The 18,641-nt window shown below is 36.7% G+C and overlaps 2 protein-coding genes across 7 annotated transcripts; one reads left to right on the forward strand and one right to left on the reverse strand.

The window, feature by feature from the left end:
* The first annotated feature begins 47 nt into the window (after positions 1–47).
* LOC306881855 (ELAV-like protein 1) lies at positions 48–7,244 on the forward strand. Of its 6 annotated transcripts, none has more exons than XM_079436186.1 (7): positions 60–173; positions 1,379–1,438; positions 2,887–3,064; positions 3,486–3,589; positions 4,061–4,214; positions 4,297–4,522; positions 4,673–7,244. In XM_079436186.1, exons 2-7 carry the CDS (start codon positions 1,403–1,405, stop codon positions 4,995–4,997), a joined length of 1,023 nt encoding a protein of 340 aa, XP_079292312.1. In that variant the 5' UTR covers positions 60–173; positions 1,379–1,402; the 3' UTR covers positions 4,998–7,244. The 6 variants fall into 6 exon arrangements, with proteins under 6 accessions (XP_079292317.1, XP_079292312.1, XP_079292313.1 ...); XM_079436187.1 differs by having other exon boundaries at positions 64–173; positions 1,228–1,438; XM_079436188.1 differs by lacking the exon at positions 1,379–1,438 and having other exon boundaries at positions 74–173.
* Positions 7,245–7,425: 181 nt separating this feature from the next.
* Positions 7,426–16,770, reverse strand: LOC306881841 (excitatory amino acid transporter 5-like). The gene is made up of 11 exons (XM_079436166.1): positions 16,474–16,770; positions 15,671–15,750; positions 15,020–15,235; positions 12,363–12,405; positions 12,067–12,277; positions 10,962–11,061; positions 10,345–10,578; positions 9,908–10,102; positions 8,459–8,593; positions 8,255–8,372; positions 7,426–8,094 (listed from the first exon to the last, which is right to left on the reverse strand). The coding sequence occupies exons 1-11, from the start codon at positions 16,714–16,716 to the stop codon at positions 7,942–7,944; spliced, it is 1,728 nt and encodes a 575-aa protein (XP_079292292.1). The 5' UTR covers positions 16,717–16,770; the 3' UTR covers positions 7,426–7,941.
* Positions 16,771–18,641: the final 1,871 nt, after the last annotated feature.

Genomic DNA, 18,641 nt, shown 5'->3' on the forward strand with positions numbered 1-18,641 from the left:
GATCTGAATCTGAATGGATTATGAAAGTGGGCGCGGTTAAGACTTCCGCTTCCTCCGCTATTCACCTAGTGGCGTGTTTTTTGTGTCACGAGAGCGCAGCGCCAAAAAGCCACGTTTTGCTAAAGCTCCGCGTGCGTTCGTTCTGCTGCAGAATCGGAGAGACGTTGAAGTTGGTAAGGCGCCAGATACACATTTAAACGTTTGATTTTGTTATATTGATCTTGTTTTTTAGGATTTAGCAACGCTTATAAATCCATTCTGCGTTCGAGGCCTGGCTTTATTTGTGTTAGGCCCCTTAGCGCAGCCTGCTCGAGTTTGAACTCGAGAGTTGCATGGGATTTACAGAGGGAGTCATCGTGAAAATATGGGGACGGTGTGTGGTGAACGAGGCCTCGTGTTGTGTGCCATTTTATTCTGAGACCTATTTTTGAATCGATGATTCTTTACAAGCTTGCTGTGTAATGCCGCGAGGTTGTTGTTCTGTAGCTAAGATACGAAACCGTAACAATGGCGAGGTAACGTTAATCCAGGCAAGCATGACCGGAAGAGCGATGTCCTGCAGCGGGGTAGTTGTACATTTCACGCCCCACGACTAGGCAGAATTAAAAATGTCTTTTATTCAGTTCTTCCCAACAGCCTACCAAAGTATGAACAGTGTAGTCAGTATTTATGGCAGTCGTACATTTTGATAAGTATAAATTTAACCGCCCTATATGCTGCCTAAATGCTAATATTTTGCCGTGAATGAAAGAAATGTGGGAAATTATACGGTACTGTCCCCTAAACAATGTTCTTCGACATCTGTGCCGTCAATTAGTTGTAATTATTGCACCAAATAATTTTTACAGGTAACCGTGTGTCATAGTTTAGGATTAAAGCTAATCGGCCATTTTGTACTTTTTTTATTATTGTTATTATTATTTGTGCAGGCAAAAATAGTTTCACATAATTTTGTAGATTTTATGACCTGTTGATTTGTTTAAAAAGAGAATTAAAAGTGAAGACTTTTTCATATTTGGGTGAACGGTGCTTTTATGAATAGTGCAGTCCATTTATGAAAACAAAACTAAAGACTTGCATTCAAAAATAAAATATCAAGTACACCATGTATGTAATATCAACATGGAGATTTTGTGAAGGCAGGACAGGCTCAAAGTGAGGTGCTAAAAATACACGCTGAAACTACACCACTCTTAATGGCCGATGGTTGTTATTCTTTTTCCACAGGTTATATCAGAAGGTGGCTCATCTTATCTTTTTGCCCTTCTTTTATTTTCTTTTATTTATTTTACTCTGAATCCCCAAACCTTGCCTTCCCTACCACCCCTTCTCGTCAGCGTGTATTTTTATTACCTTATTTTGTTTTTGGTATCTTCAGAGTCGGGATCTGTGACTGCTCTTCATGGCAATCAGAAGGGGACACGTTAGATACTTAAAAGTGAGTAGAATTTGCGTCCAACAGGGACTGAATGTGGATTTTAAACCATTTATTTACGTTATACTGAATCTGTAAGCTGGAGTCAGTTGTGTTTAGTGCTTGTAGGCTGTTTTTGTCCATGTAGTGCTGTAGCCTGTGTGATAAGCAAGTCATACATAAGGTTTAATCTGAGGTAGGCTTTTAACTAGATGCATTAGACATCTTTTTGGTGTTGCATAAAGTCAGTCGAAGGTATTTGACCTGGCAAATGCTGCAAGTTTAAACATGCTTGTAGGGACTAGCTCATGATGGAAGTAGAGCGACCTGAATTGTCTGAGCGATTCAGACCACTTTATCAAAACCTCCAGTGTTGGGTTGTAGGAGGGTCAGTAATAATGCTTGTTTGTTTCAGCCTTGAAAGTTGACTGGCTACCCGTGTGGAATATACAATAAGACCTCTCTTCTAACATGAATGGGACACTCTGTCCGATATCAGAATAATCACGGGTCACCAGAGTGATCATTTTCTTTATCTTCCGAAAAAATGCCTTGATGAGGTGCTGTTAGACATCTGAAACCCTTTTTTTTAATGTACACTACCTTATTTTATTTTTTGTTGCAAATAAATTGGTCACGTGCAGTTTCAGCTAGACTCCATTGGCGGCAGTGTTGATCATAGCATGTAAAATAACAGCAGTACATTGAGTCCTGTTGACAGTTGTATTGGTGTTTTTGGTCACATTTGTTTTAGTTTTTATATTCTTATCACTCACAGTTAACAAACTGATTAAAGGCAGATTGTAACTTTTGTTGTTACATATGAATAAGACACGGGTAGAAAATGCTCTGAAAGGTAACGTTGTTCTTGTTTCTGGTTGAAGATATTGAAATATGGTTGTTACTTTTTCTGCTTTTTGTCGAAAGGCATGCGGTTTTTGTTCATTTGTGTCATGAAGAGTGGGAATGTGGAATTAATTGATGTAAATTAATCAAATATCTGTTTTCTTTGTAATCACTGATGGCATTTGTAAGATGAAACTCTTGCAGATGCTTGTAGTTGCATTATTTATTCCCTTTGAAAAAATATAAACCCATTATTAAATTAACCAGTTTAGCCAAATTAGATTTGTTTGTTTGTCTGTTTATTTTTATATAAAAAGGCAATAAAATGTAGCTTTTAGGTAATGGAACGTTCATGTAATCTATTTTTAATTTAATTGCTTATTTTTCATTCTATCACTGGCCAGCTGTAGTAATTGATAAGCAAGATTTAGGCCTAATTTTGAGGCTCTTTACAAAATATTATGCAGAAAACTGTCAGGTATCGACAGCAAGTAATGAGTAAAACTATTTACCACATTTTCCCAGGTTTAAATGAGTACTCAATGAGTTTACATTTAAATAGCCCAATTAAATGTTGATATCTGCTTTTGTGTATAACCTTCACAGAAACGTGTTTTTATTTCCAGGAGGTCTATGACATGTCGAACGGTTACGAAGATCACATGGCCGATGAGCTTAAAGATTCCAAAACAAATCTCATCATCAACTACTTGCCTCAGAATATGAGCCAAGATGAGCTGCGGAGTCTCTTTAGTAGCATTGGGGAGGTGGAGTCTGCTAAACTTATTCGGGACAAAGTAGCAGGCAAGTATTTATTAGCACTTGGCTGACTGTTTTCAAATCAGACAAAGAATAATGTTGAGAGGAAGATCTGAGAAAAATGTTTTGTCTCGGTTGGTTTAGGGATGCAGTGCATTTATTTGTGGGGTTTGCCTGTAGCCGTGATGTTACTAAAAAGTTCTTTAAAGATTTGTGACTTCAGATGTACTTAATTGTTTCTTTACAATTATGTAGCCTTCATTTCAGTTATTTGCTTTTAGTTTCCTTTCTCAGGCCTTTCCCACGTATATGTAAGTCAATGCGGATTTATTTGTTTGGTGGCATTAATTTTTTCCCCAGAAGTTTAACAATTGATACTAGGATGTTTTTTTCCTTTGTATTTGGAACGTTTCAACTTTTTTTTTGTTTTGTTTTGTTTTATTGTTTTCCTTTTTTTTTTCTCTAGGCCACAGTTTAGGGTACGGATTTGTTAACTATCTTAACCCTAGTGATGCAGAAAGAGCAATCAGTACTCTCAATGGACTGAGACTACAGTCTAAAACTATCAAGGTAATGTGACAAAAGGTGCTCCTGTGCAAAGTTAAATGTGTCATTGCCTCAGACCGCCGGTTTTGAGACCAAGGCAGCGAGAACAAATTAAATTGTAGAAATGCTCAGACCTGATGCGTCTTGGTTGTGGCCATATCTGGCTTTTCAATATTTAGATTCATCAATTTTATTATCTATGGTTTTTACAGGTTGCTTAAATGCTGTTTGAATTGTATAGAATATTTTCTAATTTTTCTATTTCTATAAAATTTTATTTAATATTTAAGGAAAAAACATGGGGAAAATCTTTTTTTCCAACAATTTGGGGATTTTCCTTGTATATAAAAAAAGCACAATTTAAAAACTCAAATTTTGGAGGGAAAAAAAGCAAACGTTTCTAAATTTTATTTTTTTAATTTTATTTTAAATGATTCCCCTTCAGGGGAGGTATTTCTTCAAGATCTGATCTTTTAACTTTGCTCTTCCTGACAGGTGTCATATGCCAGGCCAAGCTCTGACACCATAAAGGATGCCAATCTTTACATCAGTGGGCTGCCTAAAACAATGACGCAGAAGGACATCGAAGAAATGTTTGCACGTTATGGCAAAATAATCAACTCCCGTGTTCTCGTCGATCAAGCGTCAGGTTGGTAAATGAGCGTAGTTGTCTTTCGCACCTGGATTGTCCTGGTATGCGTTTGAATGCTGACAGTTTATCCTTATTGCAGGACTCTCTCGTGGTGTGGCTTTCATTCGATTTGACAAAAGAGCAGAGGCAGAGGATGCTATTAAGGACTTGAACGGGCAGAAGCCGCCAGGTGCTGCTGAGCCAATCACTGTAAAGTTTGCTGCCAGTCCCAACCAAGTGAAAAACTCACAAATTATTCCACCGATTTACCATACGCAGCCTCGCCGCTTCGGGGGGCCCGTCCACCACCAGGCCCAGAGATTCAGGTGAATAAAGTCAGCTGTTGTGTTTATCTATTTTCTTGGTGACCACATCGGTCCTAAACTGATCTCTCACCCAAAAATGAAGATTCTTTCAGTTAATAAAACATTGTGTGCATATCTGATGAACTAAAAGATGTGATTTCCTGCCCTCAGGTTCTCTCCAATGAGTGTGGACCACATGAGTGGCATGTCTGGTGTTAACATGCCTGGAAACTCCTCGTCAGGCTGGTGTATTTTCGTCTACAACCTGGGCCAGGATGCAGATGAGGGCATTCTGTGGCAGATGTTCGGGCCCTTCGGTGCTGTCACAAATGTCAAAGTGATCCGTGACTTCAACACCAACAAGTGCAAAGGATTTGGGTTTGTTACCATGCCAAACTATGAAGAGGCAGCCATGGCTATCGCCAGCCTCAACGGCTACCGCCTCGGGGACAAGATTTTACAAGTGTCGTTCAAAACGAGCAAGTCGCACAAGTAGAAAGCAGGGTTGCCTGGAAAATGAAGGAGAGAGATGTTGTCTGAAGCCAGAGAAATTGGCGCAGTTTTGAAAAAGAAAAACTATTATTTTTAGTGTAATCAAGTCTGCAAATGTTCATGTTTCTAAGTCTCGTTTAGTCATTTGTTTGACAGTTTCTTTTAAGATTCAAGCTGTTGGATGCTTCAAATGCAAGTGTTTTAGGCGTTCCGGTTTATCCCAATATTTGACCAATTTCGCATTTGATACAAATTTGTGTCTCTGATGTTAGCCTGATATTGTCGCTATGTGCCATATGTGGTCGGACACCTCATTCACCAGAAGCTGGATTTAAAACTCAGATTTTTGTCTTTAGTCATTATCTACATCCTACATAGCTCTTCAGTATATATGATGCCTTAATTTGATGTCATTTTCCCTCTTTGCCCTCAATAATGTAGCACTTTTTGGTTTGGCAGGAATGTCACGATCCATCTCACAACCGTTTGTTTATTAAGATCTGAGTTTTAAATGCAGCATGGTGAGTGATCCATTGAGAAAAAGAGGTAATGGTAAAGAAAGCAGAGTGTCCACTGAGGGGAAATCTTTAACTGACTTGTTAATTTTTTGTGAGGGACCCTCTGAATAGACTGATAACTAAGGACCAAAGACATGAATGGAAGGTTTAGTTTCCCCCAGCAGAGGTGCAGGTTGCACATCCCTAAGCATATTCCAAGACGATTTGGATATCTGAATACTAGGTACTGCGTATTTATGTAAAAATGTAATCACATTTGAGCATCAGCATCCTATGTTTATGGTTTGAATTTTCTTTCATTTTGTTTCTCTAGGCTAAAACATACTTCAAGTTTAGTTTGGTTATTTGAAAATAGATATCCAGTACTAATGCATATGCTTTTTAAGACTGCCTTGTGATATTTTTGTGTTTTGTTATTTTCTTTTTTGCTTTTGTGTTCCTTTTGAAATCTTTCGTTTTGTTTCACATGGCATTTACAATCATTAAATTTTATTTTGTTTTGCTCAACTTTTTGTTTTGTTTCTTTATTTTATCTTTTAATCAATTCTTTAATTTATCCATTTATAGGTGCTGTGCAGTTTGTTAACACAAGACCATATCCATATTTACAGATGCGGTCAACTGAGTTTTTAGTCCACAAAGACCTCAAGAGAAATACTAGATAACCACATTTTATGATTTGAGTATTTTGAGGGCTTTTAGTATTCATATTTCAGGCATCGGACCAAATCGTAAATCTACAACTTGGCTATCTGACAGCGGTTGACTTCGATTTGGCCACTGGTTTGCGGTTTATTTAGCCTTCCTTAGTGGTTCATATTCAACTTGTTCAAGAGGTTTTCATCTGTAGAGCTCACCAGTGAGCAATGGTGAAGCTAGAAACAGGACAGCAGGCTCACTCAGTCTTGAAGTTGTACAGTCATGCCCTTCAGTGTTGACTCCCCCTGAGGACTTCCAGATAGCAGCTAGTAAAACCCCACATAGGTTCTCCTGTAGTTAGACAAACCCATGAATTTTCCAAGATGCCTCGTATAAGATTTTTTGATCATGTTCAGCACAGACAGTTCTTATGCTCCCTCTACTACAAGACTTAAGGTTGGTATTTTGTGTGCGTGCATATATTTATATTATTGGTGACTTGCATTTATCCTAATTGTCTGTTTTTGTACAGTGACGCACTATATTCTATCTCGTCAGGTTTGTAATAAGCAGCAGTTTACTATACTTGGATCAACCAGTGTCATCTGTTACTTTATGGTTCATGTGAACCTATTAGCAGCTTTACAGCCACTGTTGGTTACACATCCTTGATATGAAACACTTAACCTTGGTATTCTCTTTTTATGCACGTTTTGGCATATGTGCAATATTTAAAAGTGATTTCGTAATAATTAGTAGTAATTATAGCAACCTTTTCCCTGTCCATCTTTTTTCATATCCTGATGTTTCAAAGATCGCCCAGCTAGTCAACAGAGATGCCAGTTGTAAAAAATATCAAGTAGAATTTACTGGATGCTTGCTTGTTTTAAGCCTTAATTTATGTAGGAAATACTGGAAAATTACTGAATGGTGGAACTTATTTATTTAGCTTACTGTGTACGGTTTTATGTGTTATTGATGAGTGTCTTAATTTTTTTTAATGAAATCCTTTTTGATTCTACAATGAACATGTTATGAGCTACTGTCTAACATGTAGATGTGAAATAAAATATCGGGCATCACTGCAAATCTCGAAATTTGTGTCTTGGTATTGGTGAACTGATGTCAATTCCATTTTTTATTTTTATTTTTCAAAAGATTTTCCATCTTAAGCTTTACTACACATTTTAGGCTTAAATTAAAAACCAGTAACTAGTACTTCCTGTTCTTTTACAGTATGAATAATAACACCGTGTTAATTTTTCATTTTTTATTAAGAAAATAAGCAATTGGTAATTACAATGTACAGTGACTTATCCATTCATAATCAAATTGTCATCCCAGATGGATTGAACCGTGGAATTGTGCACTATGAACAATGAAGCGTTACACCATCTGTTCTTACAGTCATTACAAGTCATATTTTGTCGTCACCTTACACTGTATGACAAGGCAACTGATGATCCATATCTGGAGCTCCAGTCGACTTACTAGTTGTGTAATGTTTCCCTTTTGGATGTGGTTTTATTATTGTGGTCTGTCATTAACTACTGCATTTTAAGGCAATTCTAGAAGATGAACATTTAAAAAAAAGATTTTATAATTTACAAAACCCCTAAGTTAAGGTGTCAAAAGCAACCAAATGTTCACCAAAGGCGAGAATTTGGGTAACCGTAACATCTGTGATGTAAAAAGACAATGGCACAAATGTGGAACAAAGGGGAGGAAAAGGGGCAAGGTTTTTGTGAAGTCAAGGCAACTTCTGCTCCTGCTTTGTATTGTTTGCCAAAGTTAGACTTGGCAGAGGTTATAACTGGCAGTTGGCCTCTCAATCACCTGATCGCCGACAACCTCTAAGATATAGTCCCTGTTTGCCAGAAGTGGAACCTCAGATGTGGGAAAGCTCTGCACGCTTTGGTTTCCAAATGATATCACGGTATCTCGCTGCAAGACACAAAATACAGACATTATGCAGCTGTAAAAATATGATACTTTTGACCAGGGCTTATTATTGTTACTGGTAAGCAACACACCTGTACAATATTGCTTATTTCCTAATTAGGAATATAAATATGTGAATGAGCACATGGTGGATATATCTTACTCTCTCTGTGTTGCTTGAGGATGGGATGTCTTTCTGGAAGTCCTTTCTGCACAAATGAGCCATGATTCCTGCCGCTAATGCATCTCCAAGCACATTGATCATTGTTCGAAATCGGTCCCTGATGAAAATAGATGCATGAGATCAACTTTCATTGAGTTACTTTTTTTGTGGTGTATATGCTGTATTTAATTGTATTGTACTTACAGGATCCAGTCGATAGCTACAATAAGTGAGATGTCATCTGGAGGCAAACCCACTGAGGTAAGAACGATAACCATGGTAACAAGACCAGCCTGAGGGATTCCAGCTGCTCCAATACTTGCTGCTGTAGCTGTGATACTGAGAATTGATGGTCAAAGTCAAGTAACATGCAGCTTTCATTGGTACATGCAGTTTTGTCACTACACTAGTGGTCAAAGTAAGTTTAAAATAACAGTTTATGTTTTCTCTTTTGTATATTTTAAAATGTAATTTATTCCTGTGATGGCAAAACTGAATTTTCAGCAGCCATTACTCCAGTCTTCGGTGTCACATGATCCTTCAGAAATCATTCTGATACACTGAGTTGGTGCTCAAAGTATTATAATGCTGCTTAACAATAATGATTTTTTTGTGGAATTGATTCTTTGATTAAAGGACAGTTTAAAAGAGCAGTTTTAAATTCGAATCAATTTAATGTGTCTAATGTGCGAATAAAAGTATTTAAGGGTTAGTTCACACAAAAATGAAAATTCTGTCATTACTCTCTTAATTAATCCCTCATGTCGTTCCAATCCATAAAACCTTTGTTCATCTTCGGAACACAAATTAAGATATTTTTGATGAAATCCGAGAGCTTTCGGACACTGCATAGACCGGAATGGAAATACTACTACTTTTAAGGCCCAGAAAGGTAGTAAGGACATCATTAAAATAGTTTATGACATCAGTGAACCATAAATATGCTTTGAGAATACTTTTTTGCGAGAAAACAAAAATAATTTCTTATCTTCCGTGTCAGTCTTCGCCATGCGTTCCTGAGAGTACCATGACATGTGTTCTGACATAGAACCCAGATGCACTGTGCCTTGTTTACAAGCAGACAAGAGAGGATGACTTGCAATTTTTTGCCCAGCCTTACTCTTCGAACCAGAATATGTAGATGACGAACTAAGAGAGATGGATGTTCTATGTCAGAACGGAAGCTCCTGCATCAGCAGGACTATTTTAACAATGACCTTACTATTGCTTTCTGGGCCTTAAACGTGGTGTTGCTGTCTAGTTTGTGTTCAGATGATGAACAAAGTTCTTATGGGTTTGGAACGACATGAGGGCGAGTAATTAATGACAGAATTTTCATTTTGGGGTGAACTATCCCTTTAAATTTTAACATCAGAATGATTTCTGAAGGATCATGTGACTGGAGAAATGACTGCTGAAAATTCAGCTTTGCCATCATAGGAAAACTTTACTATTTAATATATATTAAAATAGAAAACAGTTCTTTTAAATTGTAATAATATTTCACAAAATGACCGTCTTCCAGTTTTAAAAAAATCAAATAAATAAAGCAATCAAATAAATAAAGACTTTTCAAAAAACATAAAAATTAAATTTTTTCCAAACTTTTCACCAGTAATATATTTTATTCCGAATGTAACTGAAATACTTTACCTTATAGTAACAAGTTGTCCGAAGTCAAGCTCGTACTCATTGACCTGGGCAATGAAGATGGCTGCCACTGCTTCATATAACGCTGTGCCATCCATATTGATAGTAGCACCCACAGGAAGTACAAATCGAGCGATTTTTCGATCCACGTGGCAGTTTTCCAGTAAGCACTTCATTGTAATGGGCAAAGTTGCTGAACTGGAAAGAGAAGGGTTATTTAAATATACAAATAACTTTATAATGCACAAAACCATTAGATGCTTATTTCAAATTGTACGAATAGAAATGTTAAGATTCATAATCCCTTGGTACACCACAAAAAAACACTTTAATTATTCAATTGAATGTGATTTAGTGGAACTACTCCCTGAAATAGATCATGGATTAACATTTGTTTATGTTTCAGCGAGCTGAAAGGCTGTTCAAACTGGCTTCCTTACCTGGATGAAGTTGCTAAAGCGATAACCAGAGCCTGGAGGAGGCCGCGGATATAGCTAAAGGGGTTTTTCTTAGTGAACAGGAAGAAGAACAGCGGCAGCAAAATCACACCATGGACGAACAGTCCCGCCAGAACCGTTATGAAGTACATCCCAAGCTTCTCCGCAAGGACTGCAGGATCATGCATGTCCAGGATCTTCCCAGCAACCAGAAATACGATTCCAAATGGGAAGTACCTGTACAAAGAGATAGGAGTGTTAAAACTATATATTTGTAATTTACTTATTGTAGGTGTCAGCACTTGACTGAGTTTTAAATGTATTACTGACTGACTAAATCAGCTTTCAGCTTCAGCTGGCCTGACTCTCATCCAGTGCCAACCTCATTTAGTAGAACGAGAAGGCTTAGAGCTGCTTTTAAACTGTTACATTGACGTATTTTAGTGTGTATTAAAGGGACAGCTGGCTCTTCATTTGTTTTGGTCTGGGATTCTGCTTTATTGGCAGACACATGCTTCTTTCACAGGTTTGCATGACAAAACATGTGATGACTGTCTTTGTAGTTATGCAGTATGTCTAATAGTGAACTGTCACAGTTGAAATGACAAATCTCTACTCACCACATAGCAGCATTGATGATCTTCATAACACATTCATTGACACAAAGACACACATTTACAAGGGGTGAACCTCTGGATCCCATTCTACCAAGCAGAAGACCTGGGGAGTCAAAAAAAAAAAGAAAAGCCAAGTAAGTTTTTTTAAATTAATTTTGTTTATTGGTACTTTTATTTAGCAAGGACTTAAAAAGTAATCAAAAGTTTCAGTAAAGATTTATGTTACTAAAGTTTCTGTTTCAAATACATGCTTTTAAAACGTTCTATTCATCAAAGAATCCTGAAAAAATATATGTGTGGTTTATATAAAAATGTTACGTGGCACAGCTGTTTTTAACAATAATAGTATGCTTTTAAGAAGCAAGTTGGCATATTAGAATATTCTCTCTGAAGGATCATGTGACACTGAAGACTGGAGAATCGGCTGCTGAAAATTCAGATTTGCATCACAGGAATACATTTCAATTTAAAATATATTAAAATAGAAAACAGCTGTTTGAAATTTTAATATTTACATTTTTAAAATCAAATAAATGCTTTTTTTAAAAAAAATATACACACCCTTGTTGAGCAAGGCATATGTATTCACTCCATGAACACCCTTTCAGCTCGCTGCAACATAAATGGTAATCCATTATCTATTTCAGCGACCTTCAAACTTTTTTTTTAACGTTTTGAACGGTATTTAGAGTCTTTTTATATATAGAAATCACAGGTACGTCTTATTTTTCAATCCCTCTTTCATAAAACACCACTTCCAATCCAATCAATTCCTGATGCAATGGATTAAGCCCCACTCCACGTTCTTGTTAAATATCATGTTTCAGAAAATGAGTTACAAAAACTTTCATGGTGATCTAAATTGTACAATAAATCTGTTCAACCTTTGTATTTTGTACAATATTTTTGACGCTCCTCAACATGGGATGCTGGTACTGGTGTTTCCATTAAGCATTTGTAAAGTAGTTTAACCAGCTATAAACAACTAGTTTTATTGGTGAACTCCTTGACCACAAACCCAAATCAACAGTGACCAGCATAATCTGTTCCAAGATGATTTTTCAGCAGGGTCATAATGCAATATAAGACAGTTCTCTTCTATACACACCCATGGTGGCAGAGAAAATGACGATTCCTAGCACGTTCATCCCATTGCTTTTCCCTGGTACAATCTTGTATTGGATTTCAGGAGGAGGAGTGAGTTCAAGAAACACTGGGTGACCCATCTTGGGATTTTCATAATCTGGCATGATGTACACAAAGTTGGCTTGTGATGATTTTGCGCTGTTTTTAAAATTGGGCACAAGCTCTGTTTTATACTGAAACAGAAGAGCACAGATGAACAAGGATTAGTTACAAAACACTGTAGATGATTAATTCCTGTTCTTTGTGTGTTTCTCTCACCTGCTGAAATGTGGCTTCAATCAGATTGGATGGAATCATGTTCCTGTTGGAAAAACACACAAAATCTGTCATACATAAGGCCACAGATTTAAAACTACTCACAATCATGGACCTTTTAGTAAAAAGGTTAGTCGTCCTGAGTATATACTATTAGACTGTTTTCTGAGGCCAACGCATGCCAAAAATTACACGTTGTTTGTTTTAGAATCACTTGATTTGAGTATTGTACAAGGCTGTCACAAAGCTAGTGTGATTTATCTCAGCCCGAAGACTTGGAGGACAGAGGCTATCGGCTAATGCTGTATTTATAAAGTACCAATTCTACTGTACTACAATCCAATTAAATCTGGTTCGGAGCTCAGGAGCATCTTTCGCACTTGGGAAAAGCCATGTCATTCACATCCTCTTGGGTGGCTTTCTAAATATACCTAATTCCAATCCTTCTGTCCAGTGACAGGATAGATAGAGCAAAAGGGAAGCTTAAGCCTTGACTGCTGCTCGAAAGTGGTTATGTAAGTTCAAGACAGATTGATCAATAAAATTGAAATTAATTGCTTACAGTTTTTTTTTTTTTGAATGACATAAAACATTTAACGTAGTGAAACAGGATATTCACTGAGAAATAATGCAGGGCAGAACTTAATTTTTTATCCAAGGGGAACTGATTGTATACCACATTGTTAATACTAGTTTGCTGAAGCAATGTCTAAACAGCTGTTTGTCTTTAACACTATATTTTCTGCCTAAGTGTGGTTGGAAAGGAAGACATGAGCAAGGATGTGCAAGTTGTTACATTCTGATTTAACATTAAGAAAACAAGCATGAATCTCAATAAGATCAAGTATAAAACATAAGGAACGAAATTAAGGCATTATCTATTTTGGTTTCACATTGACTTTAAAGAAATAATGATAATGGCAAAGACAGTTTGTCCAACACCACGCTTCAACCATACTCTGTTTAAGCAGAAAAGGACAAAACTTTCATCATTAGTCGTCCTTAGCAAAGAGTATAGAAGACCAAGAGGCGAAACTCTGATGGTTTTTGGGTAACAGCCCCTGGGTAGCGCGGCCGCCATTTTGGGGTGAAAATTCCAACTGGACAACGTTACAAATATACAGAAATAGACAGAATAACAACGAAAGAGAGGTCAAAGTGGAATAAAAGAACACAATGTTGGGCAATCCACTGTAAAAACTATCAGTGTGACAGTAAAAACATGCCTTTTATCATTTTCTCAAAGACCCTGACAGGTAATTATTCACAAAAGTGTATATTGTGTTTTGAAGTGGGACGTACCGCTATCTTATGCACCTCCTGCTATTTTTAACTGTTTTTAGTCTAGTGTTTTTTTAACATCAAAACTTTTTTTTTTTTTGTCTTCCTTTAAGGGACAGTATAAGATAATACTACAAAAACACTTTACTGTCAAGATGTTATTCCTGTTATATATTTATTGTCCAATTCTTTCTGTCATTAATTTAATTTCATATGATGGTATTAATTTAGTGTTTATAATGTTAACACTTATTTTCAACACATATTTTCAACTGAAACTGGTTTCTAGAGAGCAAAAGGTTTTGTAAAAAAAAAAAAAAAAAAGCAAAGTCTGTAAAATAAACACTAGTCTACTGATTGTAGCTACGTTATTGTTGTCATCGTTCAGGCTGTATTTCAGCTTTAATGTACGTTTTTTTAAACAAAGCAGCTGATATTTAACAAGGAAAATGTAAGATAGAACATAGATATGAGTAAGTAAAGGGTTTGCAGTAATTTCATCTTTTTACTTGGCAAACAGTAAGCAGTATGAAGCAGTTTAGTCAATTAGGGGAGGGGACCTATCTATAATCTTAATAGTATGATATATATATATATATATACTTTAAATGTGTTATTGTAAGTTGGTCAAGCGCGACTGGCTCCTATTATTCTACGGTGTTTTTGTGTAGTTTTCAGTCCAAAATGGCGGCGGCACAGTCATGTCATGGGCGCAACTGTTGCTATGGAGCGTTCTATAGAGTTTCACCTCTTGGGCTTCTATACTCTTTGTCCTTAGTGAGGCGGAAAGGAACGTTTTTTAACATTTTTTCTAAATTCTTTTCAAACACCACACTTCAACCAAGTCCAGAAGACCATAGACGTATATCAATGGAGAAGACGAGTTGTTGGGAAAAAGTCGTTATTTTTATTTTCTCTGCATACAAAAAGTATTGTCGCTTCATAAAATTCAGATTGAACCACTGATGGCAGATGGATTATCCTGACGATGCTTTTCATACTTTTCTGTGCCTTTGACAGTGGTAATTACTTGGCAGTCAATGGAACAGTCACGAGGCTCCCGGTTTTCATTTAAAATATCTTAAATTATGTTCCGAAGACAAACGAAGCTTTTATGGATTTGGAACGACATGGGGGTAAGTGATTAATGACAAAATTGTCATTTTGGGGTGGAGTAACCCTTTAACCCAGCATTTTTTTGAGTAACAAAGCCGCAACTTATACCAATAAGCTGATTGACTGTTTTAACTGAAGGGCGGGACTTCCTTTCCTACAGCAACCATATCCTGTTTATATTTTTACTAGTGGTCTGTCTCCTCCCCCTTATACTGTTTCTGCCAAAAACCGAGAGGCAGGTTCTGTTATTATTGTGAAGTTACCTGATCAAGTCAAGCAGGGCATCAGCAGATGTCATCACTGGCCCTCCTGAGGCTTTATGTCCCTCTTTTTCAGTGCCGGTTCCAGGATGAATGATCAGTACCAGAATAATCCCTACAATTACAGCAATGAAGGTAGTCCACAGGTAGTATGTGATGGTAAGGAGGCCCAGACGTCCACTGGCCTTGGTGTCCATTGCAGACAAGCCAGACATTAAACTGTAAGGAAAGTGTTGGCATTTCAATCATAAAATTAATATAAATATCACATCAAATATCTCACATATAACTGCCTGCCCTAAATGCATTGCAGACACATTTATTTTTAATTTTAATAGAGGCTGACTGCAATTCATCTCCATAATTTGTAAAATGTTTCAAGTAACTCTCACCTATAGTGTTTTTTGTTTTTTAAATTTTAGACTATTTACCTTCTATAACAAACTATTCATTGAAAAGGTTTAAAACTTGGAAGCATTTATCATGATGGAACCTTTTTTTTCCTAATGAAAGACGTTGTTGTTGGTGTTTTGTTGGTTTGTTTTTGTTTTTCTTTCAAAAATGTCAAATACAGCCCATATATTTGGTCTCAGGAATGCTGAAATCTTGAATGAAAGTGAAGAACTAAAAAGCAATGACATGGTGTGTATTTACCTGGATGTGATGAGAGGAAGAATCAACATTTTCAGCATTCTCATTAGAAGTTCTCCAGGAAAAGAAAAGTAGATTTTTGCCTGAAGGAAAAGAAAAAACATGGCTTTTAGTGATTTGTAAAACATTTAAACTCTACTAGAATTACTTTCGATATTTACTATTTCTGTAAAATCCCTGGAGACTTACGTCAGTTGACTTACTAAGCCCTTATATAAATTCTTCTTAACAAAATGTTGTTACATTGTTTTATATATCGTCAGCAACTGCACTACTTTTCTTGACAATTAGACTTCTGGTTTTGAATTTCTGATGTATTTTATATATTTTATGTAAACAGTTTTTATAGTATTTTTTTTTACTATTGATATATTGTGAAAAATTGGACATAATATTGCACACACCATGTTGATAAGTGATTTTTATTTTATCATACTAGACATGAATAATGGTTTTGTGGCTCCAGTGTGTATTTGTCCTGGTGCACTGCTTTATGCTATAGATTTTCATTGTAAGTGCATTACTGTAAACTCAGCTTTTTCAGTATTTAGTGATGAGTCTAAATAATTGTCTGAGCAAATCAACATGCCAATAGAGTTTGTCTTGTTTTGAATAACTCATTCATTTTTATAAGCCACACACAATTTAAATTTGAGCAACCTTTTAACCTCTCTGTTCTAATGAGAAAAAACAAATGCATTTTTTTGTCCCAAAAAATCTATTCAAAATTAGTCATTCCACTGCTGATGTTGGCAATCAAAACAGATTTTTCAATACCAAATTTGAAGCTTTATGTTCCACATTACCTGTGTTGACAAGTTCAAGCTTCTTAACGTGAATCCCACCGCACAACCCGACATCACTGCTAACACTGATAAGGTGAGCAAGCCATTCCTTTTGCAGTAGTTCTTTACCCATAAACGAAACTTTGGAGATATTGAATTCTTGATAAGTTTCTTGAAATATTCCACCATGTTTCTCAAGGGGCTCACCGGAGGGGAATGGTATTGGGAAGATGCCGGCCTTGAGCTGCTCCGGTTCTCATCCATGCTAAGACCTGTGTGGGCAGGAAGCGTTGCGAGAGCCTTTCTGTGTAAACCTTTTCTAACAACAGATTAAGCAATCAAGTATAGATCCAAACCACTGCCTACATAATGGCGCAGTCAGAGGCGATTAAAAGGAATAAGGGTATTAAAATTACCTAGTCAGAGTCTGGAGGCCATTGGCTGTGGAAAGATGGTGAAGCACTAATCCTAGAATAAGAGGCCAAGGTCAGAGTGGGGGTCAGTTTCAAAACGAGTTTAAAAGAGTTTATTTAAAAAAAAAAAAAAAGGTTACACTGCAAGAATAATTAAAGTATGACATGGCTATGGGGAAGAATGCGTAGGGAATATGTCGCTGGCTCAAATCTATATGAGCAGCTGAACATCTGGAACCTATTCACTAACCACTAGACCACAGCTCCAATTAGTTTTAAATAGTTTAAAGTGATATTAAACATAACCTAAAACATAGTTTATTTAATCAAACCAGATGCATGTAATCAGTTTAAAGAGTTATTAGTATGTAATACCTATATAGCAAAACTAGAGAATCTTGAAAAAATGTATTACTGCGTTATGACAGTTCATATAATTTTAATAGAGCACAATTTGTCACAATTTCCTCCAAATTTGTTGTAATAGCTCTAAACTCTAAAGTGGGCTTGACAGAAAAAACATTAAAGCTCCGACTTATATAAGATACTCCTCTAGATAAAAAAAAACAAAACAATAATTATACCATATAAGGGAGAGGAGCAGTTCAGAAGAGTGAGTCAAATACATTAAAATGCTGTCAATTTGTCCTTCTAGCTCACATGGAAAAAGGATGTTCTTTAGTTTTGCCAGCTTTTTATGGCTGTACTACTTTTACTCAGAACACGTGGGGTGGAGGCTATTCGGAGATAAAGGACATGCCCCTTATTAGTTTGAACGTCATGCCTTAATGGGATTTCTGCCGCTGCACTTTACAGGCATTTCCGACATCAGCGTGTACAGCGGATATTGATCTAATTACCGGACAGCATTGGAAGGACTCCAGTCCATGAAATGTTTGTTTGGGTTCTGAAAGGTACAAGTAACATGGTTTTTATATGAATGGAAAACAAGATATGAATGATAAGACTATGGAACAAGTAAATAAGTTTAAGTTTAACAACTTTATTAATCCTACAACGTGCAATTAAAGTAATTCTAAGCTGATTTCTTAAGTTTAATCTATTGAAAAAGGCTCTGTGCAATGTCAACACTCATGACCTCAACAGTGCATACAACAGTGTCACAAAGTTGATCATTTCAAGTAAAGCAACAAAATGTATCCTTAGACAACATAAGACATATGAAAAGAAAAACACAAATTTGATAATACAACTAACAATGACGGTGTAAATGAAATTGCAAACAGGTATTTTATTTATATGGGAATATTATATATATTATAATTGGGTTGGTTGTGGAAGGGAGGATCTATGTTATGTGCGCTGTACTTTCGCTTTCAAAATCGATCGCGTTCAGCAAGGAGGAAGCAGGATGGAAAGTGGTGGGGCACAGTAACTCGTTTGGGGGGGCACGGCCCACGAGTGCCCCCCCCTTGGCGCCGGCCCTGCTGTCCCGTATTAGCATATTTCCGCCCTCAGCCAGTTGTACGTCATTTTCTACGTGCTTGAGAAGCTGTAGCGACAACATTGTCTTGTAAGCAATGCAGGTGCTTTGTTGTTAGATGTAGGAGAATATAAGAGTCCTAATTTTCTCCAAACATCAGAGCCACTGAGGACGCAGTGGATTAGCCTTTGATTTTGATGGTAATGCGCCAACGAATACACCTAAATTCGTTTGTGTGCACAAATCATTTTACTCCTTTGCTTTCTGAACGAGGGACAATTCAAGGCAGGTTTTGTTAAAAAGTTAAAACTCAAGGATGGATCAGTACCCAT

Source organism: Barbus barbus (assembly GCF_936440315.1).
Source record: "Barbus barbus genome assembly, chromosome: 15".
Classification (NCBI taxonomy): Eukaryota; Metazoa; Chordata; class Actinopteri; order Cypriniformes; family Cyprinidae; genus Barbus; species Barbus barbus.

Bases quoted from the DNA above. Each gene is read 5' to 3' on its own strand.
- LOC306881855 (XM_079436186.1), top strand. From the start codon at position 1,403: ATGGCAATCAGAAGGGGACACGTTAGATACTTAAAA. The intron at 1,439-2,886 runs GTGAGTAGAATT...TTTTATTTCCAG, and splicing joins GACACGTTAGATACTTAAAA to GAGGTCTATGACATGTCGAA. The intron at 4,523-4,672 runs GTGAATAAAGTC...TCCTGCCCTCAG, and splicing joins CACCAGGCCCAGAGATTCAG to GTTCTCTCCAATGAGTGTGG.
- LOC306881841 (XM_079436166.1), bottom strand. From the start codon at position 16,716: ATGGATGAGAACCGGAGCAGCTCAAGGCCGGCATCTTCCCAATACCAT. The intron at 12,278-12,362 runs GTGAGAGAAACA...CTTCTGTTTCAG, and splicing joins TTGAAGCCACATTTCAGCAG to TATAAAACAGAGCTTGTGCC. The intron at 8,373-8,458 runs GTAAGTACAATA...TATTTTCATCAG, and splicing joins GTAGCTATCGACTGGATCCT to GGACCGATTTCGAACAATGA.